This window comes from Sitophilus oryzae, unplaced genomic scaffold, assembly GCF_002938485.1.
Source record: "Sitophilus oryzae breed Bouriz unplaced genomic scaffold, Soryzae_2.0 scaffold_488_pilon_pilon, whole genome shotgun sequence".
In the NCBI taxonomy this organism is placed as follows: Eukaryota; Metazoa; Arthropoda; class Insecta; order Coleoptera; family Curculionidae; genus Sitophilus; species Sitophilus oryzae.
In genome coordinates this window covers 1,409,177-1,435,960 of record NW_022147071.1, presented here as the reverse complement: position 1 = coordinate 1,435,960, position 26,784 = coordinate 1,409,177, and the positions used below count along the sequence as shown (strand labels likewise).

The following is a 26,784-nucleotide window of genomic DNA, read 5'->3' as shown; positions in this document are numbered from 1 at the left end:
AATGTGAAAGACGGCTACGGAATCACAATCGATAATAATTTTAGCGAGGTCATTCTCTAGACGACAGTTAGATACTAAAAACTAGGGGTGGTATATTTCGACACATCTATGAGTTTTCTTTCAATTTTTTTTTAAATTTTTTAGTTAAAAAAACATAATAACTTGATAATATGGCAACATGAATGTAGCAAATTAAATTTACAAGCAAGAATACGATGATACCAGCAAAAATTCGATGGTTCTCAAAATTTAAGCAGAAAATATGTTTTTTTAATTTTTAAAGTAAAATAACTCGATTATTTTGGGCTTATTTGAAAAACGATAAAGAGAAAATATGTTCCTTTTATCGAGATCCACCAATCCTGAAGATATTTGAACTTATTTAAGATTCGCCCTGTATAAGTATCGACCAGAGAGTATTAAAAATGATTGTGGTCTCCAAGGCTACTGTGGCGCTTTTTTAACCATCAATTCGTAATTACTGTATGTTATAATGGAAGTATAATGTTAAAAATGATTTGAATAAAGGAATTACAAATATATACCTGCGAGATCTCACTGATAATTTTAAAAATTAATTACAATATTTTAAATATTTTATGTATTTTGCTTGACTAGTAAGTAATTTCTGATTACTGTCTAGTACAATGAAAATTGTCATATAATTACTATTAGCCTTGTATAATATAAACAAGGCTATTAGGTATCTACAGGGTTAGGCAATAGTACGTAGTACGTCGGGCATCTGTAGCATTTTTAATTTTCCATCTAACAAAAAAAGAGTATACAGCGTATATTATCTATAGTCTGTCCAACGAGAAGATCCTTGACAGTGATAGATGTGTCTGTCATTTTAATTTCAAAGTAGTTTATTTTATTTTACAAAGAAATAAGTTGGTACAACTGGAACGCATAGCAGAAAATATTTAAAATTTGATTGACAAGATGACAAGTGATTACTTCAAAATATTGTGAAAAAAACTGTATAAAACTGAAAAAATGTAATCGAGTTATTTTATTTAATAAAAACGGTATGTGTTAATACAAAACAAACAAGAAGAAGACACTACATACCAAAAAAATATAAAAAAGAACTATTATTTACTTTCAAGCTTTATGAAACTACCCGCATTTATGATTATATTTTCAATATAACTTATGTACAAATACAAATTTGTAATATTCCGCAGGAATAAATAAAACAACATAGGTAAATAAAACAAACTATTTTATTAATAATAACTCCTACCAAATTTTATACCTTAAAGGTTGATTAATTAACTTTAATCTTAATTTTTTTAAACCAGTACCTTTTGACATTATTTTTCTGCAGTACTAAAATCCATTATTTGCCTATCGTGTGATGTCGATATTTTACAGCTACTCCAGTTTTTAGTATGTGTTTAGTTTGATCCTTCTACCTTATACGAGATGCACTTATCTACGACGAAATGGTATACAAACTTTATCGATGGCAACTTCATTGGTTTAAGACTTCCTGCCTGGGCAGCGAGTATTAACCATAAACTGTGCTCTGGGTCTACAGTTAATTTTCACTCGATTTTTCCTCCACTTGACTTCAAAAGACACAAAACACACGTAATAATACGAATCAAAATGCATCATCTTCCAAAACGCAGGGTATTCAACAAAAGTTGACACAAAATTACAACCTATAATTTGGCAAGACTTTGACAAGCGTCAAAAATGACAAAAATCTAAAGGCGAGTTCATACGCATCGGCGTCCGTTTGTCGTTCATCGTTCCGTCAAACCAATAAAATTGAAATACGATCTGTCATTTTTTAAATAAACCAATAAAACTGGTTAAAAACAACAAGACACGACGCATGACGGATTTATATTTAAACCCATCCATAGATAACTTAAAAATAATTAGAAACTTTTTTTAGTAAAATAAATAGATTGGTATGGGACGTCATCTGCTTTTCTTCTGTCATCGTCTGTCGAAATCTTACCTGAGAAAAAAAAACAGAATATATAGTATATTTAAAAACCAAACCTATGTTGCCATATTATGAAGAAATTATAAAATATACTAAAAACTAAAAAAAAATTCATTTTTTTTTCAAAACATTCCGAATTTTTAATTTTTTTTTGTGAAAAAAAAACCTCATAGGCGTGTTTCTGGGGTTGAACTATACTCCAAATTAAAATACTTGCACTTATTTCTGAGATACGCTGTAGTTTTTTTCTCAGGATAAATTATTAAGAATATAATTAAGGAACACCCTGTAGAGTTAATTATAATTTTGCTTAAGGAAATGAGTATCTATATTTTGCGAGTTTTATTAATGATTCAATGATTCATCACAAATCCACTTGCAACCCGACAACATAACAACATTATAAAGTGGTTGTCATAATGATACGTTCGAATATACGAGATTCGATAGGACGACCGAATCTTACTTGCGTTTTTACAACTATTATAAATATGTCGAACAGTACCGTCGAGATCAACAGTCTCCTTTCACCTTTCTCAGCAAAATGTTGGTGTACTTAATATCAGCCATCCTAGTTTTTGTTTTTTACGTAAAATGGAAATTATCCTACTGGAAAAGAGCTGGCTTATACCAGTTTGACACCGAATTTCTTTTTGGAAACTTCCGCAAAGAGTTACTAGGAAAAGCAAGCATTTTCGAAGCCTTTAGCGAACAATACAGGCAACTCAAAGCACTAAACCAGAAACACGGAGGTGTCTACTTGATGATTAAACCAGTATATGTTCCAGTGGATTTAGACATTATCAAGAGAATAGTCATCAAAGACTTCCCATATTTTCTGGGCCATGGAGACAACTCCCATCCAAAAGACAACCTTACCATGAACCTTTTCGGACTGTACGGCGATCCTTGGAGGAAGCTAAGAACTAAACTCACTCCGACCTTTACTTCAGGTAAAATGAAGTTGATGTTCGATACTTTAGTTGGAAAAACTACTGGTTTAGAAAAACTAGTTAGGAGTCACATAAAAAATAACAAAGCCCTTGATATAAAAGAAGTTATAGCAAGGTTTACGACAGATATAATTGCCAGTTGTGCGTTTGGAATTGAAAGCAACTGTTTAGATGAAGCTGAGAACGAGTTCCGTAAGTACGGAAAGAAAGTTTTCGAACCCACGACCTGGAGAGTGTTTGTAATGAACGGCCTTCCAAAATTTTTATTAGATTTATGCTTTAATCTGGGATTTCACGCTTTTCCTAAAGAGATTAACGAATTTTTCACGAAAACGGTGCAGGATACCATTAGATACAGGGAGGAATCGAAAGTGATCAGAAAGGACTTCATGCATCTGTTGTTACAGATGAAGAATCAAAAAGATAAGGCGGATTCTATCACAGAAGATGAGATAATTGCGCAGTGTTTCGTCTTTTTCGCTGCTGGTTATGAGACTTCGTCCACCACGACAACGTTTGCTTTGCTTGAGTTGTGTCAGGATCAGGAGATTCAGGATAAGTTGAGGGCGGAAATCAAGGATGTGTTGGAGAGGCACGATGGGAAGATTACCTATGATGCTATCATGGAAATGACGTATTTGGAGATGGTTCTTAATGGTATGTATTACAATAAATTAAAAATAATAATTAGTTTAAAAGTAAACAGGAAATTATCTTATCTGGGATGGAGATTCTATATGTTAGCAATTGCTTATAAACTATTTCATCTTTATTTTAAAAAACTCGCGATATTTGCCTTGTACAGCCTTTCAAATACGAGCCCTAACAACTAAATGTTCGGACAAACAAAAATTTATTAATAATTGTTTATTTTCATTAACTGAATTACATACATTTAAGAAATACTTTTAAAATATATTAAAATCTAACATTTCTAATGGGTATTTAAATAGTTTATTTTCTATAAACATTAAAATAAACTGTAGGCCAATAAATAAACAAAAAGATTGCACAAAATCGTGACAACTAAATGTTCGGCACTTTAAAAAATAACTGTTCTAATATGGCGTTACGTCGCCATGAACTTTTGCAACCACTGCAAGCCTGTTCTATAATTATTTTTTAATTATAGTTTATAGTGTTATAAACTAAAAAGTGGATATATTCCGTTTGGCGAAGTGTTACAAATATGCTAGTTATAAGTTTTATTAAAAAACATTTTATATATTCTGTAAAATAATCGTGTTTATGTGTTAACTTAAACTTGTATGTCTATGTGAGAGGTGTTTTTGTTATTTAAATAGTTAAGTACCTATTTGTGTTTAAAGTGTTCATACGTATAATTTTAATTTAAAGTAATGACGAAAACCTGTTGTGTCCCTGGATGTAAATCCAATTATAAAAGAACTATAAATACTGGAGGGTAATCTGTATCTACATTTCAGATTCCTAAAACTGATATATTAAGAGGTAAGTGGTTGAAAGCCATACCACGGGAAAATTGGTCTCCTTCAAAATATTCAGTTGTTTGTGGTTTGCATTTTCCTGAAAGTGATATTATTAGGGAGGGCAATTTTCTTTTACCAGATGGTACTTTAAAAAAAATACCTACAAAAACTAGATTAAGGCCTGAAGCTGTCCCTTCTATTTTTCCAAATTTACCTCAATATTTATCTAAAAAAGTACCACTGCCTAGAAAAAGCCCAGATGAAAGACGAAAGGAAGTTATAGATCGACAAGAACATTTAAATTACATTTTTGAAACATCAGATATAATTAATAATTTTCAAGATCTAATCCACAATTATAATAGTAAAATTAATATTTCTGATTGTTGGACAACCAAAAATTGTAACAGATATCGAAAATACAGCAAATAGAATACATTTTTGTAATCTTAATTTAAGCAAAGAACCAGTTTCGATAGCCAATCAAATTTCAGTCAATCAGGATATGGTGATTAAAGTATTTTTAAATGAAATAGAATTAAAATATATCTATTTAAGTTGGATTTTACCTTTTAATCTGAAACTAACTTAGATGGTCTGAGTTAGAAAATCTGTTAATGAGATACAAGGACCCCAACAAATGACAATGTTGACAAATCATTCAAATGTTTAATTGAGAAAGGTTTATGTTGCTTAAATGAGGCTTGTAGTAAAATTACTCCAGAAATGTTGGAAGATAGTTCAGAGGATCACAAAACTCGTGATTGATCAAAAATTGAAACTCGTTCATTGATCAATTGAAGTTACTGATTTTAAAGAAAAAAACGATATTCATCTGACACTGTAATTATGTCTTTTATGTTATATACAGTTTCCCCTTGCGCATACGATTTATTGCGGGACTATTTAAATTTACCAGCAAAGAGATATCTTCAATATCTTTCGTCAAGTCTTGATGTCGCCCCTACTGTGTATTCTAATTCTACTGATAATGACAGAACTGCATGTAATTACTTAAATTATATCTCGAACTCTTTAAAACCCCATGAAAAAGTTGCTGTCCTTTTAATTGATGAAATATATATAAGTAAAAGGTTAGATTATAGGGGGAAAAAATTAGTAGGTGTTTCTTCCAACCACAACTCCTTGGCTACAACCATTTTAGCTTTTATGATCTGTTCGGCTTTTGGAAATGTCTGCGAAGTAATCAAATTATTACCTGTGCACAGAATGAAAGGCTCGGAAATGACACCAATTACCAGAAATGTCATAACATTAATTCAAAAATGTGGCTTTAGAGTTCTAGACGTAATAACAGATAACCATAGAATAAATCGTTCAATGTTTTCAGATTTAACTAAAAATTCAACTTTCTTTCCTAATCCAGATTATCCTCAAAGTAAAATATTTGTGAGCTACGATTTTGTACACTTATTTAAAAATATTATTAACAAATTTAAAAAAATTAGATAATACTTTTATATATCCAAATTTTGATAAGATTAGCCAGTTTAAATCACCGTCACTAAATATGTAAAGGTATATGGTGAATATCATAGATTGTCATTTCCAAGCTAACATGACACCGTTTTTTTTCGTTCATTCGGTATAATTAGATTTGATCCATCACTGCTATATTTTTTTGTATATTTTAATTTTGAAGTACATACTCCGTATTTTATCTTTAATATTTTAACAAAAAATACTTTTACGTAAATATTATTATCTAGAAATAGATCCTTTTTGTTATTACAATCATTCTGGTTAGGCAACATTAATCGTAATAAACCCCACTGACAAATGAGAAGTATTTGTAAATGCAGTGGGGTTTTAATAAAAACATTATTATCTATTCATTGTATTTTTCGATTAAAGGAATTGCCAAAATATTAACAGAGAAGCGAAGAAATACTTACCGCTCGAGGCTCTATGAATATGTTACCCTTATGTTACTATAGTTTTTTTCTATTTGTTCTGATTTTAGGCACTAAATCATTGTTCAAGTCGTTTACTCCTCGAAATTAAAGTAGACCACTATCTAAAATGTGGCAATAGTGCCTCCCATAGGTCTAGATTCTTTAATGCTGTTACCTATGAGAATATCTTCGCGCCTTTTAACATTTCGACGATTAGTAAAGTTATGGAATTCTTAGACAGCATCAACATAACGAAAAAACTTTAATTTCTATTTTAAAATAATTTAAAATAACATCATATTCATATTAAATAAAGCTTATTATTTAGCGCTAAAAAACCCTCGCTGTTGACGCGCTCTATAAATCAATACCTCTCTCTCTCTCTCTCTCTCTCTCTTGCAGTGGCGAAATACACATATAAAATTTTTTGGAGAGTTATTATTTACATCAATAAAACTCACCTTCTTAACAGCACTTAACTAACTAACTTACCCTATTTTATTCTTTTAATTTGTTTCAGAAACACTGAGGAAATACCCACCAGTTCCTGTAATACCCAGGTTATGTACCAAAGACTACCATGTACCCGACACGGATGTGGTTATTAAAAAGGGAACCAACGTTCAGATTCCAGTGTGGGGTATCCAAAACGATCCAGAATACTTTCCCAATCCTGATAAATTTAATCCAGAAAACTTTAACGCAGAAAACAAGGCCAAAATCCACGAAATGGTTTTTATACCTTTTGGAGAAGGACCTAGAATGTGTATAGGTGAGTTTACTCGTTCACATTATAGAGAACTTTAATTCTTGATTTAAAAAGGTGCTAAAAAGTCAAATAATTTAGATACAAATTGCTTAAAAAATCACCAAAATACAAGACGATAAAATTGCATTATCGTCTTGTATAAAAAATAACTATTATTTTATTCGAATATTTTTTTTTTGATCCAGGTTTGCGTTTTGGCAAGTTACAATCCAAAGTTGCGCTGGTCAGTTTGCTGCGAAACTTCAGATTTACCCTAAGCGACAAAACTCAAACTCCCATCAAGTTTGAAAAAGTCAGTTTCATATTGGCTGTTGAAGGGGACGTGTGGTTGAACGCAAGTGAACTTTAGGAAATCAATAAAATTGTTTTATTGATAAACTACATACATCTGATTAAATAAAAATGTTAAATTATCTAATTAGAAAATCATTGTTGTATATAATATAGTGATGTGTCTATTTTTGAGCTAAAATTTAGCTTATTTATTATCTAGTATTATTAGTTTATCATATATTTATAATAAAAACAAATTGTATTATTAAAACTCTATTTTTGTATAAACTTTTATTTTATTTTATTATTTTTCTATCTAATAAATAAAACAAAGTCGAGTCAGTTATACGAGGCATGTTTTTTAAGTAAGTACCGTTTTGCGATTCCGCCGCCGCAGCGCTACGGTCGGCGTTCCGCGCATGCGCGCTTGTTACCTACATCTCTTGTCTATGCACAGACGCCAGTACAGTCTGATTCTTCATTGTATACGTTGTTTATTGAGTGTTAAGATGCCTCCGACAATCGTAAGCCCCGCCGATTGTGAAGTACGGGCTGTCATACGATTTCTTAGTGCTAAAGGCGTAAAACCGATCGATATTCATCGTGAGATCTGTGAAGTTTACGAACAAAACATTATGAGTGATGGAATGGTCAGGAAATGGGTGAGTGCATTTAAAGATGACCGCACAAATGTGCATGATGAAGAACGGAGTGGGCGTCCTTCGGTTGTTAATGAAGATTTGGTGCAGAAAGTGGACGAAAAGATGAAAGAAAACAGACGCTTTACAATTTCATCATTGTGCGACTACTTTCCTCAATGTTCTCGTAGTGTTTTGTATCGCATTGTGCCCGAAAACTTGAATTACCGGAAATTGTGTTCACGTTGGGTTCCGAAAATGTTGACGGATTTGCACAAAACCCAACGTCTAGGCAGTGCATTGACTTTCCTTGAGCAGTACCACAATGAAGGTGAAGATTTTTTAGACAAAATTGTTACTGGTGACGAAACATGGGTGGCCTACGTCACACCAGAATCGAAACAACAGTCCATGGAATGGCGACATTCATCATCACCCAAAACAGTGAAGTTTAAGCAAACAATTTCTGCCCGGAAAATCATGTGCACAGTTTTTGGGACAGAAAAGGAGTATTGCTAGTGGAGTTTCTGCCTCGTAATGAGACAATCAATGCAGCATCTTATTGTGAGACATTGAACAATCTGCGCCGTGCAATCCAAAACAAAAGACGTGGCAAGTTGAGTAAGGGTATCGTTTTGCTGCATGACAATGCCCGTCGACATGTGGCTAATCGGACCAAAGATCTCATCAAATCTTTTAAATGGGAAACTCTAGATCATCCTCCATACAGCCCTGATCTGGCGCCCAGTGACTACCATTTATTCCTGCACCTGAAGAAACACCTGGGCGGTCAGCGTCTTCAAGACGATAACGAAGTCAAAACAGTTGTGATACAGTGGTTAACCAGTCAGGCGGCAGAATTTTATGAGGAGGGTATTGAAAAACTGGTGCCACGTTATGACAAGTGCCTCAATATTCACGGAAATTATGTAGAAAAGCAGATTAAGGTACAGGCTTTCATGTAAAAATAAAATTATTGCGATATCTTTGCACGTTTTTTTTAATTCCAAAACGGTACTTACTTAAAAAACATGCCTCGTACCATCTGTAACTCAAAAACGGTTGGACCCATTTTAATGATCTTTCATTTGTTGGATTCGTCTCCACTTAGTCCAAGGAAAAATACCTTCAATTAGGAAGTTTCGGTAAAAACTTGAATTTTTTATATAAGTTACCTTGAAAGATCTAAAAACGAATTGCAAAAGATTTGGATTGAATTAATTTCGGGAGCCGATAATGCAATTTTATCGTCGTGTATAAAACAATATTTTTTCCATAGAGAGTTACGTTTTAAAAAATATTCAAACATTATTATTTCAAGGAATTTATTACGAGTAGAAAAAATATTGTGCTGGTTTGGCGTTGCTTTCTATGTAATTTGACAAATAAATAAAGCTGTCTCCTATAGCTGTCTCTTTAATTATCAGTTTTGAGTTAATATTTTTTAATTCTTTTTCGTGTCGATTGCTGATTGAATTGGAGCCAGAAATGGCTCAAAACGAAATAAGTAAATTAGCAACAGATATTCAGGCTGAGGCGACAAGAATTTTCATAGATTATTGTACAACTAATTATTTACGATTTTTTTTTAAATAATTGGAAAATTAAATAAAGAATAGCAGTGTATGTATATATTTGTGTAGTCTAGCTATAAGACTATAAGACAAAGAGTTATAAATAACGTATACTTAAAGTAATGTTCATATTCAAAGAAAACTAATCTGATATTTTTATTTTTCATAAAGTTTAGAAAAATGTATATAATAAACGTTAAAATTGATATTGGTTTGTACGTATTAGCTTGACGGTTAATTTTACTTTAGGTAGTTAACCCAAGTAGCTTAAACAAATAGTTATAAATAATCTTAATAAATAAATGTAAAAATTCCGTTTAATCTTCACATATTTAAAGAAAAACGTCTTTTATTTGTAGTGATATTTCGAAAAAAATCAGTACCACACAAGACGATTATAATGATACTAGTTTATATAGTTCTAGTGGTTTTAGTTTTTGTATTTTACGTAAACTGGCGGTTGAATTACTGGAACCGACGAGGGTTGTATCAGCTGAACCCAGAATTCTTTTTTGGAAACACCAGAACAGATCTGTTTGGTCGCACATCAAAATTCGAGGTTTTTGTGCAAAGATACAGGCATCTAAAATCGTTAAATCAAAAACACGGTGGTATGTACTGCTTTACCGATCCCTGGTATCTTCCTGTGGACTTGAAGCTCATCAAGAGCATTTTTCAAAAAGATTTTTCTTACTTTAATGATCACGGAATGTATTGTCATCCAAAAGATAACATAAGTATGAACCTGTTTAACTTAGTTAATGAAGATTGGAAAAATCTCAGAGCTAAACTCACCCCGTTGTTTTCTTCTTCAAAATTGAAGAGTATGTTTCAGATTTTTGTTGATAAAGCTGAGGTTTTAGAAGAAGTAATAGGTTCTTATTCGTCCAGGAACGAACCGCTGAATATTGAAGATGTAGCTAGTAGATTCACTATTGATGTGATAACAAGCTGTGGGTTTGGAATTGAAACAAATGCGCTGAAAAATTCAAACAAAGAATTTATGAAATGTGGCGTAGAAACATTCAATCCGAGATTATTGAAGTTTGTCCTTATGGAAGTTGTTCCTAGTGGGATTCTAGCAAATCTAGGATTCAAAGCAAATGGAGCACACACTAATAATCTCTTTAACAACTTGATAAGTGAGGTCATTCAGTACAGAGAAACAAACAAGGTTTTCAGAAATGATTTTCTGCAATTATTGCTGGAATTGAAGCAAAACCAGGAAATGACTGACGACCAAATAATTGCTCAGTGTTTCGGATTTTTTGCTGCTGGATTTGAAACAACTAGCATTACTGTGATGTTTGCCATGTTGGAATTAGCACTGAATCAGGAAATTCAAAATAAACTACGAGATAAAATAGAAGAAGTTTTGGAAAAATATGATGGAAATGTTTGTTATGATGCCGTGATGGAGATGAATTACCTGGATAAAGTTTTGAATGGTATGTTATAGTATGTAGTTAATTGTATTTATAATTGTATGTCAACATATTCTGTTAAGGTGAGTGTAGTTGTATGTCCTCTTGATCACAAAAAATGAAGGAGTCTTGATTTATCCACAAAAAAGTTACAGAGTGGTCAAAAGTGCCAATGACACAGGGGTTGCTTTGAGAAAAGTATGGTATAGCTTTGCATAACTTGGCAGGGCACTACCATGCTCTTAGATAGTTTACCATTATCATTATATAGTATTTTGATTTTAGAGACATTAAGAAAATATCCACCAGGTCCAATTATACCTAGAAACTGCACCAAAACATACAGGGTCCCAGAGACCGACGTAATAATAGAAAAAGGGACTAGAGTAATCATTCCCATCTGGGGACTTCACAGAGATCCGGAATTTTATCCTGATCCAGAACAATTTAATCCGGAAAATTTTAATGCTGAAAACAAGGCGAACAGACCGGATATGGCTTTCATTCCTTTTGGAGAAGGACCAAGAATGTGTATAGGTATGCACAATTTAAAGATTAATTTATTAAAAAAACATTCCAGAATTAGGTTTAAAATGTTTTTATCTATTTTATTATATTATTAATATCCTTTTCAGGAGCATAATGTTAGGCTGGTTTTTTTTTTCAATTATTTTTTTGTATTATCATATGTTTTAAGATTCCTGTCTTGTATTCTATTGATACATAATATATTCAACCATTATATTAGTTTAATATTTTTTTCCAATATTTTGTATGATCTTTCTTGTCAGAAATTAAATATTTTAGATAGACACAGCATGTTCATATTATGCACTAATCTCTGTTTTAATTTGATTTCAGGACTACGGTTTGGGCTTCTTGAAACGAAATTGGCTCTGATAAAATTACTAAAGAATTTTAAATACACTCTGAATGGCAGAACCAAAGTCCCTATAGAGATAGACCCTGAAGCTATATTCACACTTAAAATAAAAGAAGATGTTTGGCTCGATGTCACTAAAATTTGAATCTCTTAACAAGATTATTAGAAATAAGTTACGCATTTTGTAATAATTACTATCCATTGTGTACTGTACAATATACAAGGCGAATCTTAAATAAGTGCAAATATTTTAAGGCTATTGATTTACTTTATTATTGTAGATCTCGATAAAATAAACCTATTTTCTCTTTACCGTTTTTCAAATAAGTCAAAAATAACCAAGTTACTTGATTATTCGATTAAAAAAATCTTATAGCCTCTATATGCAGACTCACCCTGTATATGCAAATATTTAAAACTTAAATTCCAAAAAAATACATATAATATTTTTTTTAATTTTTGTTTTTGAGTCTATTAAAATAAATTTATATATTTTTTAATGCTCCTAAACTAACTAGTAGGTATAGTCTGTTCAATGAGAGAATATTAGAAAGTTGTTGGCAAAATGACAGTTGATAAATGTCTTTTTAATTATAACGTAAAAATTGTATTTTCTCTCATTTCTAGGATGTCGTCTGCCTGTGTAAAAAAATAATATAAATATCTTATCTTGAAAATGTTATAAATAAATATTTATCTATAATTAATATTACACAACTTGACTGTAAATATTTTATAAATAGTATTCGCATACTACATCAATTTTATAAAAATAAAGATAAGTTCAATAAAACTTTATTTATTATTTTTATTTAATTATTCATTTTCTGTATTCATAATTCAATATTATGAAACAATTATTATTTTATTGTATGATCTGCTTGGTTTAATAAGTAAAGATAGCGTATATAAATAGAACTCAATATCAAAAACATTTATTGTTAGTGAAAGTGCGTTTAACGTTGTGCAATGTGGTTGTTCTGCGTTGTTTTAATAGTTATATTATTCGTGGTTTTTGTAAAATGGCGCTTAAACTATTGGAAAAGGCATGGACTATATCAATTCGAACCAGAATTCTTGTTTGGAAACACCAGAAAAGAAATATTAGGAAAAGTGTCAGGATTTGAGATGTTTCTAGAAAGATACAACCGTCTGAAGTCTAAAAACCTAAAACATGGAGGATTATATGGATTTATAGAACCACTATACCTTCCTGTCGATCCAACGATCATCAAAAATATCTTCCAAAATGATTTTACCCACTTCAACGACCATGGAATGTTCCATCACCCCAAAGATGTTATCAGCATGAACCTCTTTAATCTGATTGGTGATGAGTGGAAGCAACTAAGAACAAAATTGACCCCTTCATTCTCATCATCTAAACTAAAAAATATGTTCCAGATTTTAGTTGAAAAAGCTGTGATATTGGAGAAACTTATTGAGTCTTATTCATCCAGCAGTGAACCAGTGAATATCAAAGATGTTGCTAGTAGGTACACCGGTGATGTCATAGCAAGTTGTGGATTTGGAATTGAAGCTAACTCTATGGAAGACCCTGATAATGACTTTACTAGAAGTGGTGTAGAGTCTTTTTATCCAGGACTGTTAAAAATGTTCTTAATGGAAACGTTCCCTAGTGGAATTTTAGCTAACTTAGGTCTGAGAAGTAACGGAAGAAGAACTTCAAAGTTTTTCAACGATTTAGTTACACAAACCGTAGAATACAGAGAAAAGAACAACATATATAGGAACGATTTTCTTCAATTGTTGTTGGAGTTGAAGAAAAATAAAACGATAACCATGGACGAAATTATAGCTCAGTGTTTTGTGTTTTTTGTTGCCGGGTTTGAGACTAGCAGCACCACAGCGATGTTTGCTATGTTAGAGCTTGCCTTGAACCAAGAGATTCAGAATAAATTAAGAGATGAGATTAATAAGGTCTTGAAAAAGTACGATGATAAATTGTGTTATGATGCTGTCATGGAAATGGAGTACTTGGATAAAGTTGTCAATGGTATGTAATATTTATTATAAAATAATATTAAGTACGAAGTAAATATAGGATATAAAGAGATAAAGATCATACTAAACAAAATTTTAGTCACGTTTTCTTTTAATCAAAATAATTTAGGAAACAAAAATAAAATAATTATAAATATACAGGGTAGTCCGAACTGTATTCCGGAAACTTCCCAACGGAGTGGCTGCGCTCGACATTTATTACCCTTCCAAAGAAAACCCACGCTTCGAACTGCGATGAATACCGCATGATAAGTCTGATGTCCCATGTCCTCAAAATATTTCTCAGAATAATTCACACCAGAATTTATAAAAGATGCGAATACCAACTAGACGACACTCAATTTGGATTTCGCAGTGGCCTAGGTACTCGTGAGGCGTTATTCGGATTAAACGTTATCACTCAGCGTTGCAGAGACATGAATGTCAATGTAATCGCTTGTTTTATAGATTATAGAAAAGCCTTTGACTGCGTTAACCATCAAAAACTTATAGAAGTCCTCAAAACAACCGGAATAGATAGAGAAGAAATTCGATTGATTACAAATCTCTACTGGCAGCAAAACGCAGTGGTTAAAATTGAAGGAACATCGTCAGAAGAAATCACGATTAAACGAGGTGTAAGACAGGGCTGTGTGCTGTCACCGCTCTTATTTAATATATATTCAGAGGCTATCTTCAAAGAAGCTCTAGAAGGAATCGAATGTGGAATTAAGATTAACGGGAAAGTGATCAATAATATCAGGTATGCCGACGATACAGTTGTGCTGGCCGAGAATGAACAAGATTTGCAGAGGCTAATGAATGAATTAGTTCGGCATAGTGAAAACTGCGGTCTCCTCATAAATACCACAAAAACGAAGGTTCTTGCATTCACCAAAACACCTGTGCAGATTCACCTGGATATCAACGGTGACCCAGTAGAGCAAGTGTCTTCATACAAGTATTTGGGGTGTATTGTAAATGATCAATGCGACCCGAAGAAAGAAATTAGAAGCCGCATAGAACAGGCTAGAAAAACATTTATAAATATGAGACAATTTTTCACAAGGTCAGATTTGAGTTTGGAGCTACGGGTACGCATGGTCAGATGCTACATTTTTTCAGTTCTCCTGTACGGGTGTGAGAGTTGGACTCTTGACATATCGTTAGAAAAAAAACTAGATGCCTTCGAAATGTATATTTACCGCCGTATATTAAGAATATCATGGGTCCAAAGAGTTTCAAATGTGGAGGTTCTTAATCGAATGAGAAAACAGAAAGAACTCATGCTTACCATCAAAGAAAGAAAAACACGCTACATAGGCCACATAATGAGGGGTAAAAAGTATGAACTTCTCAGATTAATAATTGAAGGCAAAGTCCAGGGCAAAAGATCTATCGGCAGACGCCAGAATTCCTGGCTAGAGGACATTCGTAGATGGTTTGGTTGCTCATCAATCGACATATTTCGTATGGCTGTATCTAGAATGACGTTAGCTATTTGGATCACCAACCTTCGAAAGGAGACGGCGTCGTAAGAAGATAAATTTTTCTGCAAAAAAAAACGATGATAAAACAGTTTCGGTTGAACTTTTGGCACAAAATCATTTCAAATTTATTATTTCAGTCTTATATATAACTATTTAGTCAACATATTTAATTTAGACAATGATGACAGGTATTGATGATTTCGATTCCAAATATCTCGATAAACATGACTGGTATCGATTTTTACCAAGAGACCTTTTTTACGTAGAAAACGTCGTAAATGTATATTTTTTTATTCAGTAGTTTTATATAGGTACGAACAAAAAGTGATTACTTTTCAAACTAGTTAAAAAATATGTAGGTGGCGCCTTCTACTAGTAGGAGTAATATTGACATCAACATCAAATTTCACCACATTGACACCAATTTTCATCCAAATACTGATGTTACTTCATAAAATATTTGAAAAAGTCGAAATAAAAATGAAACTTCTACACCCTGTATCTCCGAAATTAAGCATTTTAGGACATGCTTAGTTTATACGAACTTTTTTTCTCGGAAAACTGTGCAGGATGTCTGTTTTTTTTAGGACAGCTTTGTATAGTTTATTAATTACTTATACTCTTTCAGAAACCTTAAGAATATTTCCACCAGCTGCAGTTATACGCAGAAAGTGCACGAAGACCTACAAAGTACCAGGAACTGAAGTGGTTATCGAAAAAGGTATTAGAGTAGTTATACCTGTCTGGGGACTTCACAGAGATCCAGATTTTTACCCGAATCCTGAACAATTCAATCCAGAAAATTTCAGTGCTGAAAATAAGGCTAAGAGACCGGATATGACGTTTTTACCTTTTGGAGAAGGACCTAGAATGTGCATAGGTATGATTTATTTAAAAGTGATAATTAAAGAGTATGAGAGTATTAAATGTACTGTTTTATTTTTTTTAAACATTTTTTCTTAGAATATATCCTCGAATCACCCCCTTAAAAATATTGACATGTCATTAAGCAACACATTATATTTTATCTAATTGTGATATTGTATTTCAGGTCTTAGACTTGGTATGTTTCAAACCAAGCTTGCTCTCATTGCCATGCTACGGAATTTTAGATACACCCTGGATAGGAGAACGAAAACGCCTGTAGAAATTGATCCAGAAGCATTTTTTGTTATTAGCGTTAAGGGAAATGTCTGGCTCAATGTCAATAAAATCTGAATCAATAAAAAATCTAACATAAATAATAAGATATATTTTTTACTATACTAACTACAAAAAATCGTTAACGTTTTTTTATCTCATTCGTCTAATAAAAAATACAGTATTCTTTTCATAGGTAAATAAGGAAAGACAAAAATAGTTACCATCTTTTATATGATTTTTTGAGTTCTTTTGAACGAATTAAAGGGAAGAAAAAAACTACGAACAAAATATTTCTTCATCACTTACATACACAATATTACTGCGGAAGTCACCACGATTTTTATTTCAAAAAATCAATAACTTATGTAATTAAAAATATATTAATTAGGTATATTTAAAAAATTTTCCTGGCGCAATTAATTGTATACTTAAATCATTAAATTAATAAATACAAATTTGAGAGTATTTTTTTTTAGATAATACAAGAAAACAAGGAAAAATACTCACTCTTTGGATTTATAAATTAATAAAAAGTAATTATTAGTCAACTATAAACGGTTATAGCACTAAAGATAGTAATTATTGCATAAATTGTACGTTTCTTGTATTTTTTTGTAATATATTTTTAGTTCTAAATGTATCAATTAAAGCACGAAATAATTAACGTATTAAATATACTTACAGTGTATACATTTTATTAATACGGGGTCAAGTCAATATTATTTTATCGACGTATGAATAGATATAGTTCAGCAATTTCCTCTGTTACAATAAAGGTTACAGCACTACAACTCTAGGCATCTGCCGATGCCGGTGCTGAAATCGATTGCAATATAAATAAATTAGCTCCTTCACATATACTCAGATCCGCTAAAATAGTTGTGGACCGGCAAATACAATGGAATTAAATGCAACTTTGCACGTGTGCAAAGCCGGCGCCGGTTCCGCCAGTTGTATTTAACTCTATTGTATTTGCTCAGATCTGATAAAATAGTCGTAATTTTATCGGATTTCAGGACCGGCACCGGCATCGATTTTGCCGGTGTGTGTAAAAGCGCGCTAAAGCTAGAGAAATAATTTAGAGAGCTAGCAACGTCGGAAACACTTTTAAGACGCCTGGCTCTTTGATATATATTTTACTATGCTCTCTAGAACAGCATGCGGCCCGTCTGGCTGCCGGTAAACGTTGCGTTCCCTACTGCGCATTGAAAGAAGATCCTATATTTTTATTAGTCCTTTAAATTCTAGTATTGAATATAAATCGAATATGTCTCGATGCGCAATAGTGAACGCAACGGGTATCGGCAGCCAGACGGGCCGCATGCTGTTCCAGAGAGCATAGTAAAAGATATATCAGAGCCAGACGTCTTAAAATAATTTCTCGAAAACGTTGCTAGCTCTTGGACTATATATTTCGTTTCTAACCTTGGTTATGAACTTACCTTGATAATGGAATGTCACATGCCAACATGTCACAAATATCTACCATTATGTCTCCAGTGTACTCTATTTATTTAGGGACATTACTAAAAACTTACTATTGGTGCAAATGGATTTTATAACAGCTTATTTATAGAGATGCCCCTGTAGTTTTGTACCTGTTCCGAGATAGCCTATAAAAACGAAAGTAATAATAATCACATTTGTATATTTGAAAAGAAATTTTAGAAGCAAACATTAAACACCAAAATCAGTATGTTACTAGTGTACGGTTTTTTAGTGAGTTTTTTGTTCCTGTTTTACGTAAAATGGAAGTTGACTTATTGGAAAAGACGAGCCTTATTCCAATTAGAACCAGAATTCTTTTTCGGAAATACGAGACACGAAGTACTAGGTTCCGCCCCAAAATTCGAAGTATTTCTGGAAAGATACAGGTACCTGAAGTCGTTGAATCAAAAACATGGCGGGATGTATGCTTTTGTGGATCCCTGGTATATTCCGATAGAGCATAACATAATTAAAAACATACTTCAAAACGATTTTGCACATTTTGAAAGTCACGGAATGTACCATCATCCAAAAGACATCGTTAGCATGAACCTCTTTAACATAGAAGGTGAGGCGTGGAGAGAACTCAGAGTTAAATTAACTCCATCATTTTCCTCGATGAAAATAAAAACCATGTTTCAAACTTTACTAGATAAGTATGTTATTTTAGAAAGATTGATAGACTCATACTCATCTAGCGACCAACCAATGAATATTAAAGAAATAACGAGAAGATTTACTAGCGATGTAATAGGAAGTTGTGGATTTGGCGTTGAATCGAACTCAATGGAACATCCTGATAACGACTTTACGAAAACCGCCATGGATTTCTTATATGCAGGTTTATTCAAATTCTTTCTCATAGAAACATTTCCCGCTTGGCTATTGGCCAATTTGGGAATGAGAATGAACGGACGTAAAACCACAAAGTTCTTTATGGATTTTATGACTGGAACTATACAGTATAGAGAAAAAAATAACCTGTCCAGAAGCGACTTTCTTCAGTTATTGCTTGAGATGAAAAGCAATAAAGATATGACTGATAACGAAATTATCGCTCAGTGTTTTTTGTTCTTCATTGCTGGATTTGAAACGTCGAGTATAACGTCCATGTTTGCCATGTTCGAGCTCGCTCAGAACGAGAAAATTCAGAATAAATTGAGAGAAGAAATTAGGAGCGTCTTGAAAAAACATGGGAATCTTTGCTATGAAGCTGTTATGGAAATGGATTATCTGGATAAAGTTGTTAATGGTATGTATCAAATATAAAAACCGCGTTTCGCTAGCTATTGCAATTTTTGAGTTACGATTTTCTTAAATTTTTAACCCTCCCCAAAACCCCCTTACCAACCCCCCACCCCCACCAAAAACTAGAGCAAAATCTATTAGGTTTTATTTTTTATTACTTTTTTTACAGGTGTCATCTTTTATGAAGAATGCATTTTTCTCAAAAAGTTAATACCTTATAAAAACGTTTTTCCGCTTGTAAAGACAATTCGGGGACATACTGTATATAAAATCAAACTTATTCTTTATTCTGAAATAAAAAAAAACGGCCAATGAGTCGCAATGGAAAAATAACATTATGACAACATGATATACAGGGTGGACCGAACTGTATTCCAGAAACTTCGGCAGCATATTCTGCAGATAAAAATAAATAAACAGGTTCGTATAAATGCATGTATATCCTAAAATACTTAGTTTCAGAGATGTTGTAGAAATATCATTTTTATTTCTATTTTTTCAGAATAATTTCAATATTTGGGTGAAAATTGGTGTCTGGGAGTTTTTTGATGTGATAAATTTGATTTTGATATCAACATGACTCGTACATATTTAATGTATGTCAATGATGACAGGTATTGATAATTTAGATTCGAAATATCTCGAGAACCATACTCGTAGCAATTTTTACCAAGAGACATTTTTTACGTAAAAGAACTTCGTAAATGCATATTCTAACTCAGTAGTTTTATACAGGGACGGATAAAATGTTATTACTCTACAAACCAGTTAAAAAATACGTAGGTGCTATCAACAAGCGCCCTCTACAAGTAGGAGGCAGATTGACATCAAAATCCAAATTTCTCATGTCAAAAAACTCCCATACACCAATTTTCATCCATATATTGACGTTATTTCAGAAATTATTTGAAAAAAATCGAAATAAAAATGAAATTTCTACACCCTGTATCTCCGAAACTAAACATTTTAGGACATGCATTTATACGATCTTTTTTACTTATTTTTATCTGCAGAATATGCTGCCGAAGTTTTCGGAATACAGTTCGGACCACCCTGTATATCATGTTGTCATAATGTTATTTTCCCATTGCGACTCATTGGCCGTTTTTTTTTATCTCAGAATAAAGAATAAGTTTAATTTTATATACTGTATGTCCCCGAATTGTATTTACAGGCGGAAAAACGTTTTTATAAGGTATTAACTTTTGAGAAAAATGCATTCTTCATAAAAGATTTTGCTTGATCTAAAATGGTTAATCCCGTTTATACTTTTAAAAATTGCCATACCGTTTAAAAAAAAATAATATGAAAATATAGTTTACTTTTTTCTTAAAAATTAAAACGCGTTTCTATTTTCAAATCAATTATCATTTTCAATCATCAATAACTATGGAAATAACTTCAGTAGCGGAGGATGGGTACACTGCACGAGAATAAATTTATCAATTGGTTAACTCATTATAAAATATAAACACCCAATAATTAATAATTGTTGTAACACGTGGGGAAATTAACACAGCTAGTAATAAAAGTGAATTAGGAAATTAAAAATAATAAAATCAATCCCTGGTTCCAATTAACATCATAATTAAATCATTACGATTATTAAAAATATTTCTCCAACATGTAACCAAATTAGTTCAATCAGTTAAAATTGGTATTTAAATACAAGGAAAATACCAACCTATCCTTTCAATAAAATATATGAGTCTACATTAAAGATATACACGTGAGGGCAGTGTAATTAATTATTTTATTAAAAACATATATTCGGATTTGTGGTAAAATTACATACATTTATATTTGTGTCGATTAAAAAATGAAATAATTAACTTATTTTAACATTAAATACTGCAAATTTTATTGAAATAAAAACTAATTACCATAATAATACGAGGAGAAGTCTCATAATTGCTCTATTTTATCATAGTTGAATTGGTATATAATTATTATTTAATTGGTATTAATAATAGTCGGTGTTAGTGGTTCTGTAACTCGACTTTTTGAAGCCATAAAAATACTTTTGTACAAATCGAATTATGACATAAAGAAAAAAACATATGAAATAAAATATTTTCTAGAACTAATATTGTATCAGACTGGTGTCACTGACAGTTTTCAAATATGAACTTCTCAGAACGAATCAGTGATACCTGCATCTGACTATAATGTTGTATAAAATATCAACATTAAAGACAATGTCGGTCTAAGAAGATATTTTATTTAATAACTGACACACAACACATCAAAAAAATTAAATAGGCATTAAAAAACCTATGTGATTTCCTATGTCTCCAACGTCGATGCGTCACCCGGTATACCACTTTCAAATCAATAGTTATACAGAGCTAAATCATGTAGATATGGTGGCTGACAAGTAATCCAACAAGTAATATATTGGATTGAGGCATAACGGTACAATGCAATTACTATGAACTTATGCAAGAACCCTATGATTGCCCTTTATTGACAGAGATTGTAATAACTTATTGACTTCTCCTGGTATGTTGTTTTCTGTTTCGACATTGCGTTTATTCTTACAATCCAAGATTATTTTTCCTTAGTGCATTAGGTTTATTAAACAAATAAATACATATAGATAACAAATATAAATAGCAACAATTAACAGTCATGCATTATTCAACATAAAAACATTTATATTTAAAGATGTGTAAAACATATTAAAAATGTTATTGGTTTACATTCCTTTGGTGAGTTTAGTGTTTGTGATTTACGTAAAATGGCGGTTGAATTACTGGAAAAGACGAGGATTGTTCCAGTTAGATCCAGAATTCTTTTTTGGAAATACCCGGAATGAAGTGCTAGGTTCTGTATCGAAATTTGAAGTATTTAGGGATAGATACCTTTATATAAAATCAGTGAATCGGAAACAATGTGGGATGTATGCTTTTCTCGATCCCTGGTATCTTCCTGTTGATCACCAAATTATTAAAAACATTCTTCAAAGAGATTTTTCGTACTTTGAAAATCACGGAATGTACCATCATGAAAAAGACATAGTTAGCATGAACCTCTTTAACATAGAAGGCGAGGCTTGGAAACAATTGAGAGTTAAACTAACCCCATCGTTTTCTTCATTAAAAATAAAGACAATGTTCCAGATTTTACTGGATAAAACTACGATTTTAGAAAAAATAATCCATTCATATTCATCAGAAAATGAACCAATAAATATCAAAGATATGATGAGGAGATTCACTAGTGATGTGATAGCGAGTTGTGGATTTGGAGTTGAAGCAAACTCTATGGAAGATCCTGATAACGAATTCACTCGAGTTGGCATGGAGGCTTTTTATCCAGGATTACTAAAATTCTTCTTGATCGAAACTTTCCCTGCTGGACTATTGGCAAATCTAGGACTTAGAAGCAATGGATATAAGACCTCAAAGTTTTTCAGTGACTTAGTGACACAAACTCTTCAATACAGAGAAAAAAACAGTATATCTCGAAGTGATTTTCTTCAGTTATTGCTGGAACTAAAACGCAACAAAACGATGACTGATAACGAGATTATCGCTCAGTGTTTTATATTTTTCATTGCTGGGTTTGAGACGTCAAGTACGACGGCGATGTTCGCCATGTTGGAACTTGCGCAGAATGAAGGAATTCAGAATAAGTTGAGAGATGAAATTAGGAGTGTTCTGGGAAAGCATGGTGGAGATCTTTGTTGTGACGCTGTTATGGAAATGGAATATTTGGATAAAATTGTCAACGGTATGTCATAACCATAACTAAAAATGGCATTATCCAAAAATACAAGTTTCTTGTACAGAGTGTCCTAAATTTGAGCCTCCTCGTTGAGATCTCAGAAGCTAGAATAGATTGTTGAAAAAAACTGATTATTCGCGATTTCACTTTTATTTTTCTATGACTCTGAATAAACATAACAAAATAAATGTTTCTCGTTCCTCTTTTTTATTTTATCAGATGGTGTTATCAGATTTTCAAACCGACGTTTCGTGTTTTATATTAAGAATTTGATTTTTATATTAAGCATTATATAAGAGGTTCCAAGGATCATGCATCAATCACTGTTTACTTACTGATACCACAGAACAGATACAAATCTGATACTGATGCGGCATTATATTTCAGAAACTTTAAGAAAATTTCCCCCTGGTGCTGTTATACCTAGAAGATGTACGAAGACTTACAAAGTTCCTGGAACGGAAGTGGTCATCGAGAAAGGTACTAGAGTAATTATACCTGTCTGGGGACTTCACAGAGATCCAGAATTTTATCCCAATCCCGAGGAATTCAATCCAGAAAATTTCAGTACCGAAAATAAGGCAAAACGACCGGATATTGCCTATATACCTTTTGGAGAAGGACCAAGAATGTGTATAGGTAATTATTTTACAAAGACACAGTTTTTTAGAATACGATTATGAATATCCAGGCTTAAGAAATTAGCACGAGTAAAATAGAATCATAGATATGTCTAATAGATATGAACTCCATTGATCCATTGATATGTATTATAAAGAATAGTAGGTATTTACTTTTCAATTTTTCTTTTCTAGGTCTTCGTTTTGGTGTTCTTCAAACTAAGCTGGCCCTTATAGCCCTACTCAGGAATTTCAAACATACACTGAATAGCAGAACTAAAACTCCTATAGAGATAGATCCTGAAGCCATATTTGTTCTTAATATCAAAGGAGATGTTTGGCTCAACGTATCCAAAGTTTAAATTATAAGGACCATAACTCTAATTGCAAATAATATTTTGGGTATTTGTGATTAACTGATTATTTTTTTTATATTTACATATATATCCTAAATCTATACTAATATATAAAATCCTTAAGTGACTGCCTCACTGATTAATCACAATCCTGCTCACACCACTCAACGTAAGAAGCTCAATTTTGGCATACAGGTTGATTCTAGGGTGTAGAGGTTCGATAAGAAGAGATTTTTCGAAATTCCAGTTCCAAGGGGGTGAAACCACCCCTCAAATATTACGATATTTTTTATTTAAAAGTTTCCGAAAAAAGCGCTTAAACACGTATATTTTATTTTGTTTTTTACATATTTTAAGATTTTCTAAAAATTTATACAGGGTGCTTCATAAAATATGACCTCGAGTAATCACGATTGTGCTTAAACTGCTTGACGTTTAAAGCTGATTTTTGGCAAACGGATTGACTGTAGGGTGTAGAGGTTCGATAAGGAGGGGTTTGTTTTTTTCACAGATTGTTTTTTCTCATGCTGACATAAATGCGAGAAAATTTTATCCAGTTTGTATGTTAATGGATTTTCTTGCTTTGCTTTATCATCACCATTACAAATGATTAATTCGACACGAACGAAGTCGCGGGTACACGCTAGTTAATAATTAAAAACCTTAAGGTTAGTTCTCCAAATCTCTAAATGGTTCTGGTCTGGTACATCAGTTATATCAATTATCAATGGTGCTAAATTTATCTAATATGATAATTTTTTAGTAAAACAAGCAAAAATTCTCTAATTATTAATCAAAATCTTCAAGGTAATGTATAATATCTATATTTTTAAAACAATTTCGAGAATGATTTTCATAATATAATTTTTTTAAACACACACTTGACTTTGATACTATTTAATAATAATTAACAAACTACAGACAAACTTTATCATTCGCTAAGATAAACGTTATAAAAAATTCAAGTTTTTTATTTATCATGCAGTATTTCTCTAGCTTCGCAACGAATTGTTTTTTAACCTTAGTAATATTTATCTGATGACGTAATAACAATCCTTATTCAAGCTATTTTAAACTTATTTTATTTATATAAATAGCAACAATATAACTAATGTGAGAATTTGCAGTATTCAAGTTCCTATAATTTTATTCGTGTTTTGAAATGATATTTTACATAATTCTAGTGATAGTTTCCTGTGTTATTTACATTAAATGGAGATTAAATTACTGGAAAAGACGCGGAGTGTACCAGTTTGAACCTGAATTTTTCTTTGGAAATGCCAGGAAGGACCTAATAGGCGAAAAATCAAAATTTGAGATATTTCTGGAGAGATACCGTTTTCTAAAAGCTCATAACCTAAAACATGCTGGTATTTACATGTTCTTACAACCTCTATACATCCCCATCGATCCAGTAATCATCAAACATATCATGCTGAAGGACTTTTCTTACTTCAAAGGACATGGATTATACCACCACAAAAAAGACATCTTAACCATGCACCTTTTGAACTTAGAAGGTGATGAATGGAAATCCCTTAGATCAAAATTGACTCCCACTTTCACAGCGGGTAAAATGAAGCTGATGTTCCAGATTTTGTTGGATAAAGTCAAGGTTTTGGAGAATGTTATCCAGACTCATCAAGCAAAAAAAGAACCAGTGAATATTAAAGAAACTGGGGGAAGATTTACCACCGATGTCATTGCAAGTTGTGGGTTTGGTATCGAATGTAACTCTCTAGAATACCGTGATAATGATTTTAAAACGTATGGCACTAAAACTTTTAACCTGGGGATGTTCAAGTTCTTTGTAAGTGAGCTTCTACCTTCATGGGTGTTGAGTAACCTAGGATTCAATCTTTATGGACATGAAGTAACGAACTTTTACGTGAATACTGTTAAAAATACGATCAGATTTAGAGAAACAAATAATCTTGTAAGGAAAGACTACTTGCATTATCTGTTGGAACTGAAGAAAACTGAGAATATTACCGATGAAGAGATTATTGCTCAGTGTTTCGTGTTCTTTGTTGCTGGATTTGAAACCTCATCAACAACGATGTCTTTTGCTATGTTGGAGCTGGCTCAACATCCGGAAATACAGGATAAGTTAAGAGATGAAATTAGGGATGTGATAAAGAAAAATGGTGGTGATATTACTTATGAATCGGTTATGGAGATGGAATATTTGGATAAAGTGGTTAATGGTGTGTATGTCATTAATTTAGTACTCTGTTATCTATTATAGTTTATGTTCTTAGAGACTTTGAGAAAGTACCCTCCAGGTGCTTTGATTACACGGGAATGTAGTAACGATTACAAAGTACCAGGGACTGATGTAGTAATTGAAAAAGGTACAAAACTGTTTATACCAGCCTGGGGATTACACAACGATCCAGAATATTTCCCCAATCCTGAAAAGTTCAATCCTGAAAATTTTAGCGAAGAGAACAAAGTTAAAAGACCTGATTTTACCTTCATACCATTTGGTGAAGGACCTAGAATGTGTATAGGTAAGATAGAAGGCCAAAGCAAATTTTGATTAAAATAATATACAGGGTGTCCCAGAGATAAGTGCAAGTTTTTAAGGGGTGGTAGATCTGGTCAAAAGAAACATATTTTCTCTTTAGCATTTTTAAAATAAATTAATAAATTAGTTTTATTTATGTTTTTAGGACTGCGATTTGGAATGCTTCAAACTAAATTGGGCATTATCAGTCTTTTGAGAAAATTTAAGTATACTTTAAACGAAAAAACAAAACTGCCTGTCGAAATGGATCCGGAATCAATTTTTGTTCTCAGTGTGAAAGGAGATGTGTGGGTGAATGTCACTAATACATAAAATAAAGGCATTTAAAAACA

At 32.2% G+C, this 26,784-nt stretch overlaps 4 protein-coding genes across 6 annotated transcripts; all 4 read left to right on the top strand.

Moving 5' to 3' along the window:
- The first annotated feature begins 2,460 nt into the window (after positions 1-2,460).
- Positions 2,461-7,613, top strand: LOC115886394 (cytochrome P450 6k1-like). Its single transcript, XM_030905520.1, has 3 exons — positions 2,461-3,576; positions 6,804-7,055; positions 7,238-7,613. Exons 1-3 carry the CDS (start codon positions 2,511-2,513, stop codon positions 7,399-7,401), a joined length of 1,482 nt encoding a protein of 493 aa, XP_030761380.1. The 5' UTR covers positions 2,461-2,510; the 3' UTR covers positions 7,402-7,613.
- Positions 7,614-9,963: 2,350 nt separating this feature from the next.
- Positions 9,964-11,989, top strand: LOC115886402 (probable cytochrome P450 6a14). Its single transcript, XM_030905529.1, has 3 exons — positions 9,964-10,985; positions 11,247-11,498; positions 11,823-11,989. The coding sequence occupies exons 1-3, from the start codon at positions 10,151-10,153 to the stop codon at positions 11,987-11,989; spliced, it is 1,254 nt and encodes a 417-aa protein (XP_030761389.1). The 5' UTR covers positions 9,964-10,150.
- Positions 11,990-12,668: 679 nt separating this feature from the next.
- On the top strand, positions 12,669-26,784 carry LOC115886401. The gene is made up of 10 exons (XM_030905528.1): positions 12,669-13,861; positions 15,967-16,218; positions 16,390-16,551; positions 18,202-19,221; positions 22,368-22,952; positions 23,334-23,585; positions 23,762-23,913; positions 25,070-26,129; positions 26,184-26,435; positions 26,598-26,784. The coding sequence occupies exons 1-10, from the start codon at positions 12,814-12,816 to the stop codon at positions 26,762-26,764; spliced, it is 4,950 nt and encodes a 1,649-aa protein (XP_030761388.1). The 5' UTR covers positions 12,669-12,813; the 3' UTR covers positions 26,765-26,784.
- On the top strand, positions 18,121-24,046 carry LOC115886395 (cytochrome P450 6A1-like). Of its 3 annotated transcripts, XM_030905523.1 has the most exons (4): positions 18,121-18,537; positions 18,640-19,221; positions 23,334-23,585; positions 23,762-24,046. In XM_030905523.1, exons 1-4 carry the CDS (start codon positions 18,177-18,179, stop codon positions 23,926-23,928), a joined length of 1,362 nt encoding a protein of 453 aa, XP_030761383.1. In that variant the 5' UTR covers positions 18,121-18,176; the 3' UTR covers positions 23,929-24,046. The 3 variants fall into 3 exon arrangements, with proteins under 3 accessions (XP_030761383.1, XP_030761382.1, XP_030761381.1); XM_030905522.1 differs by having other exon boundaries at positions 18,121-19,221; XM_030905521.1 differs by lacking the exons at positions 18,121-18,537; positions 18,640-19,221 and adding an exon at positions 21,795-22,952.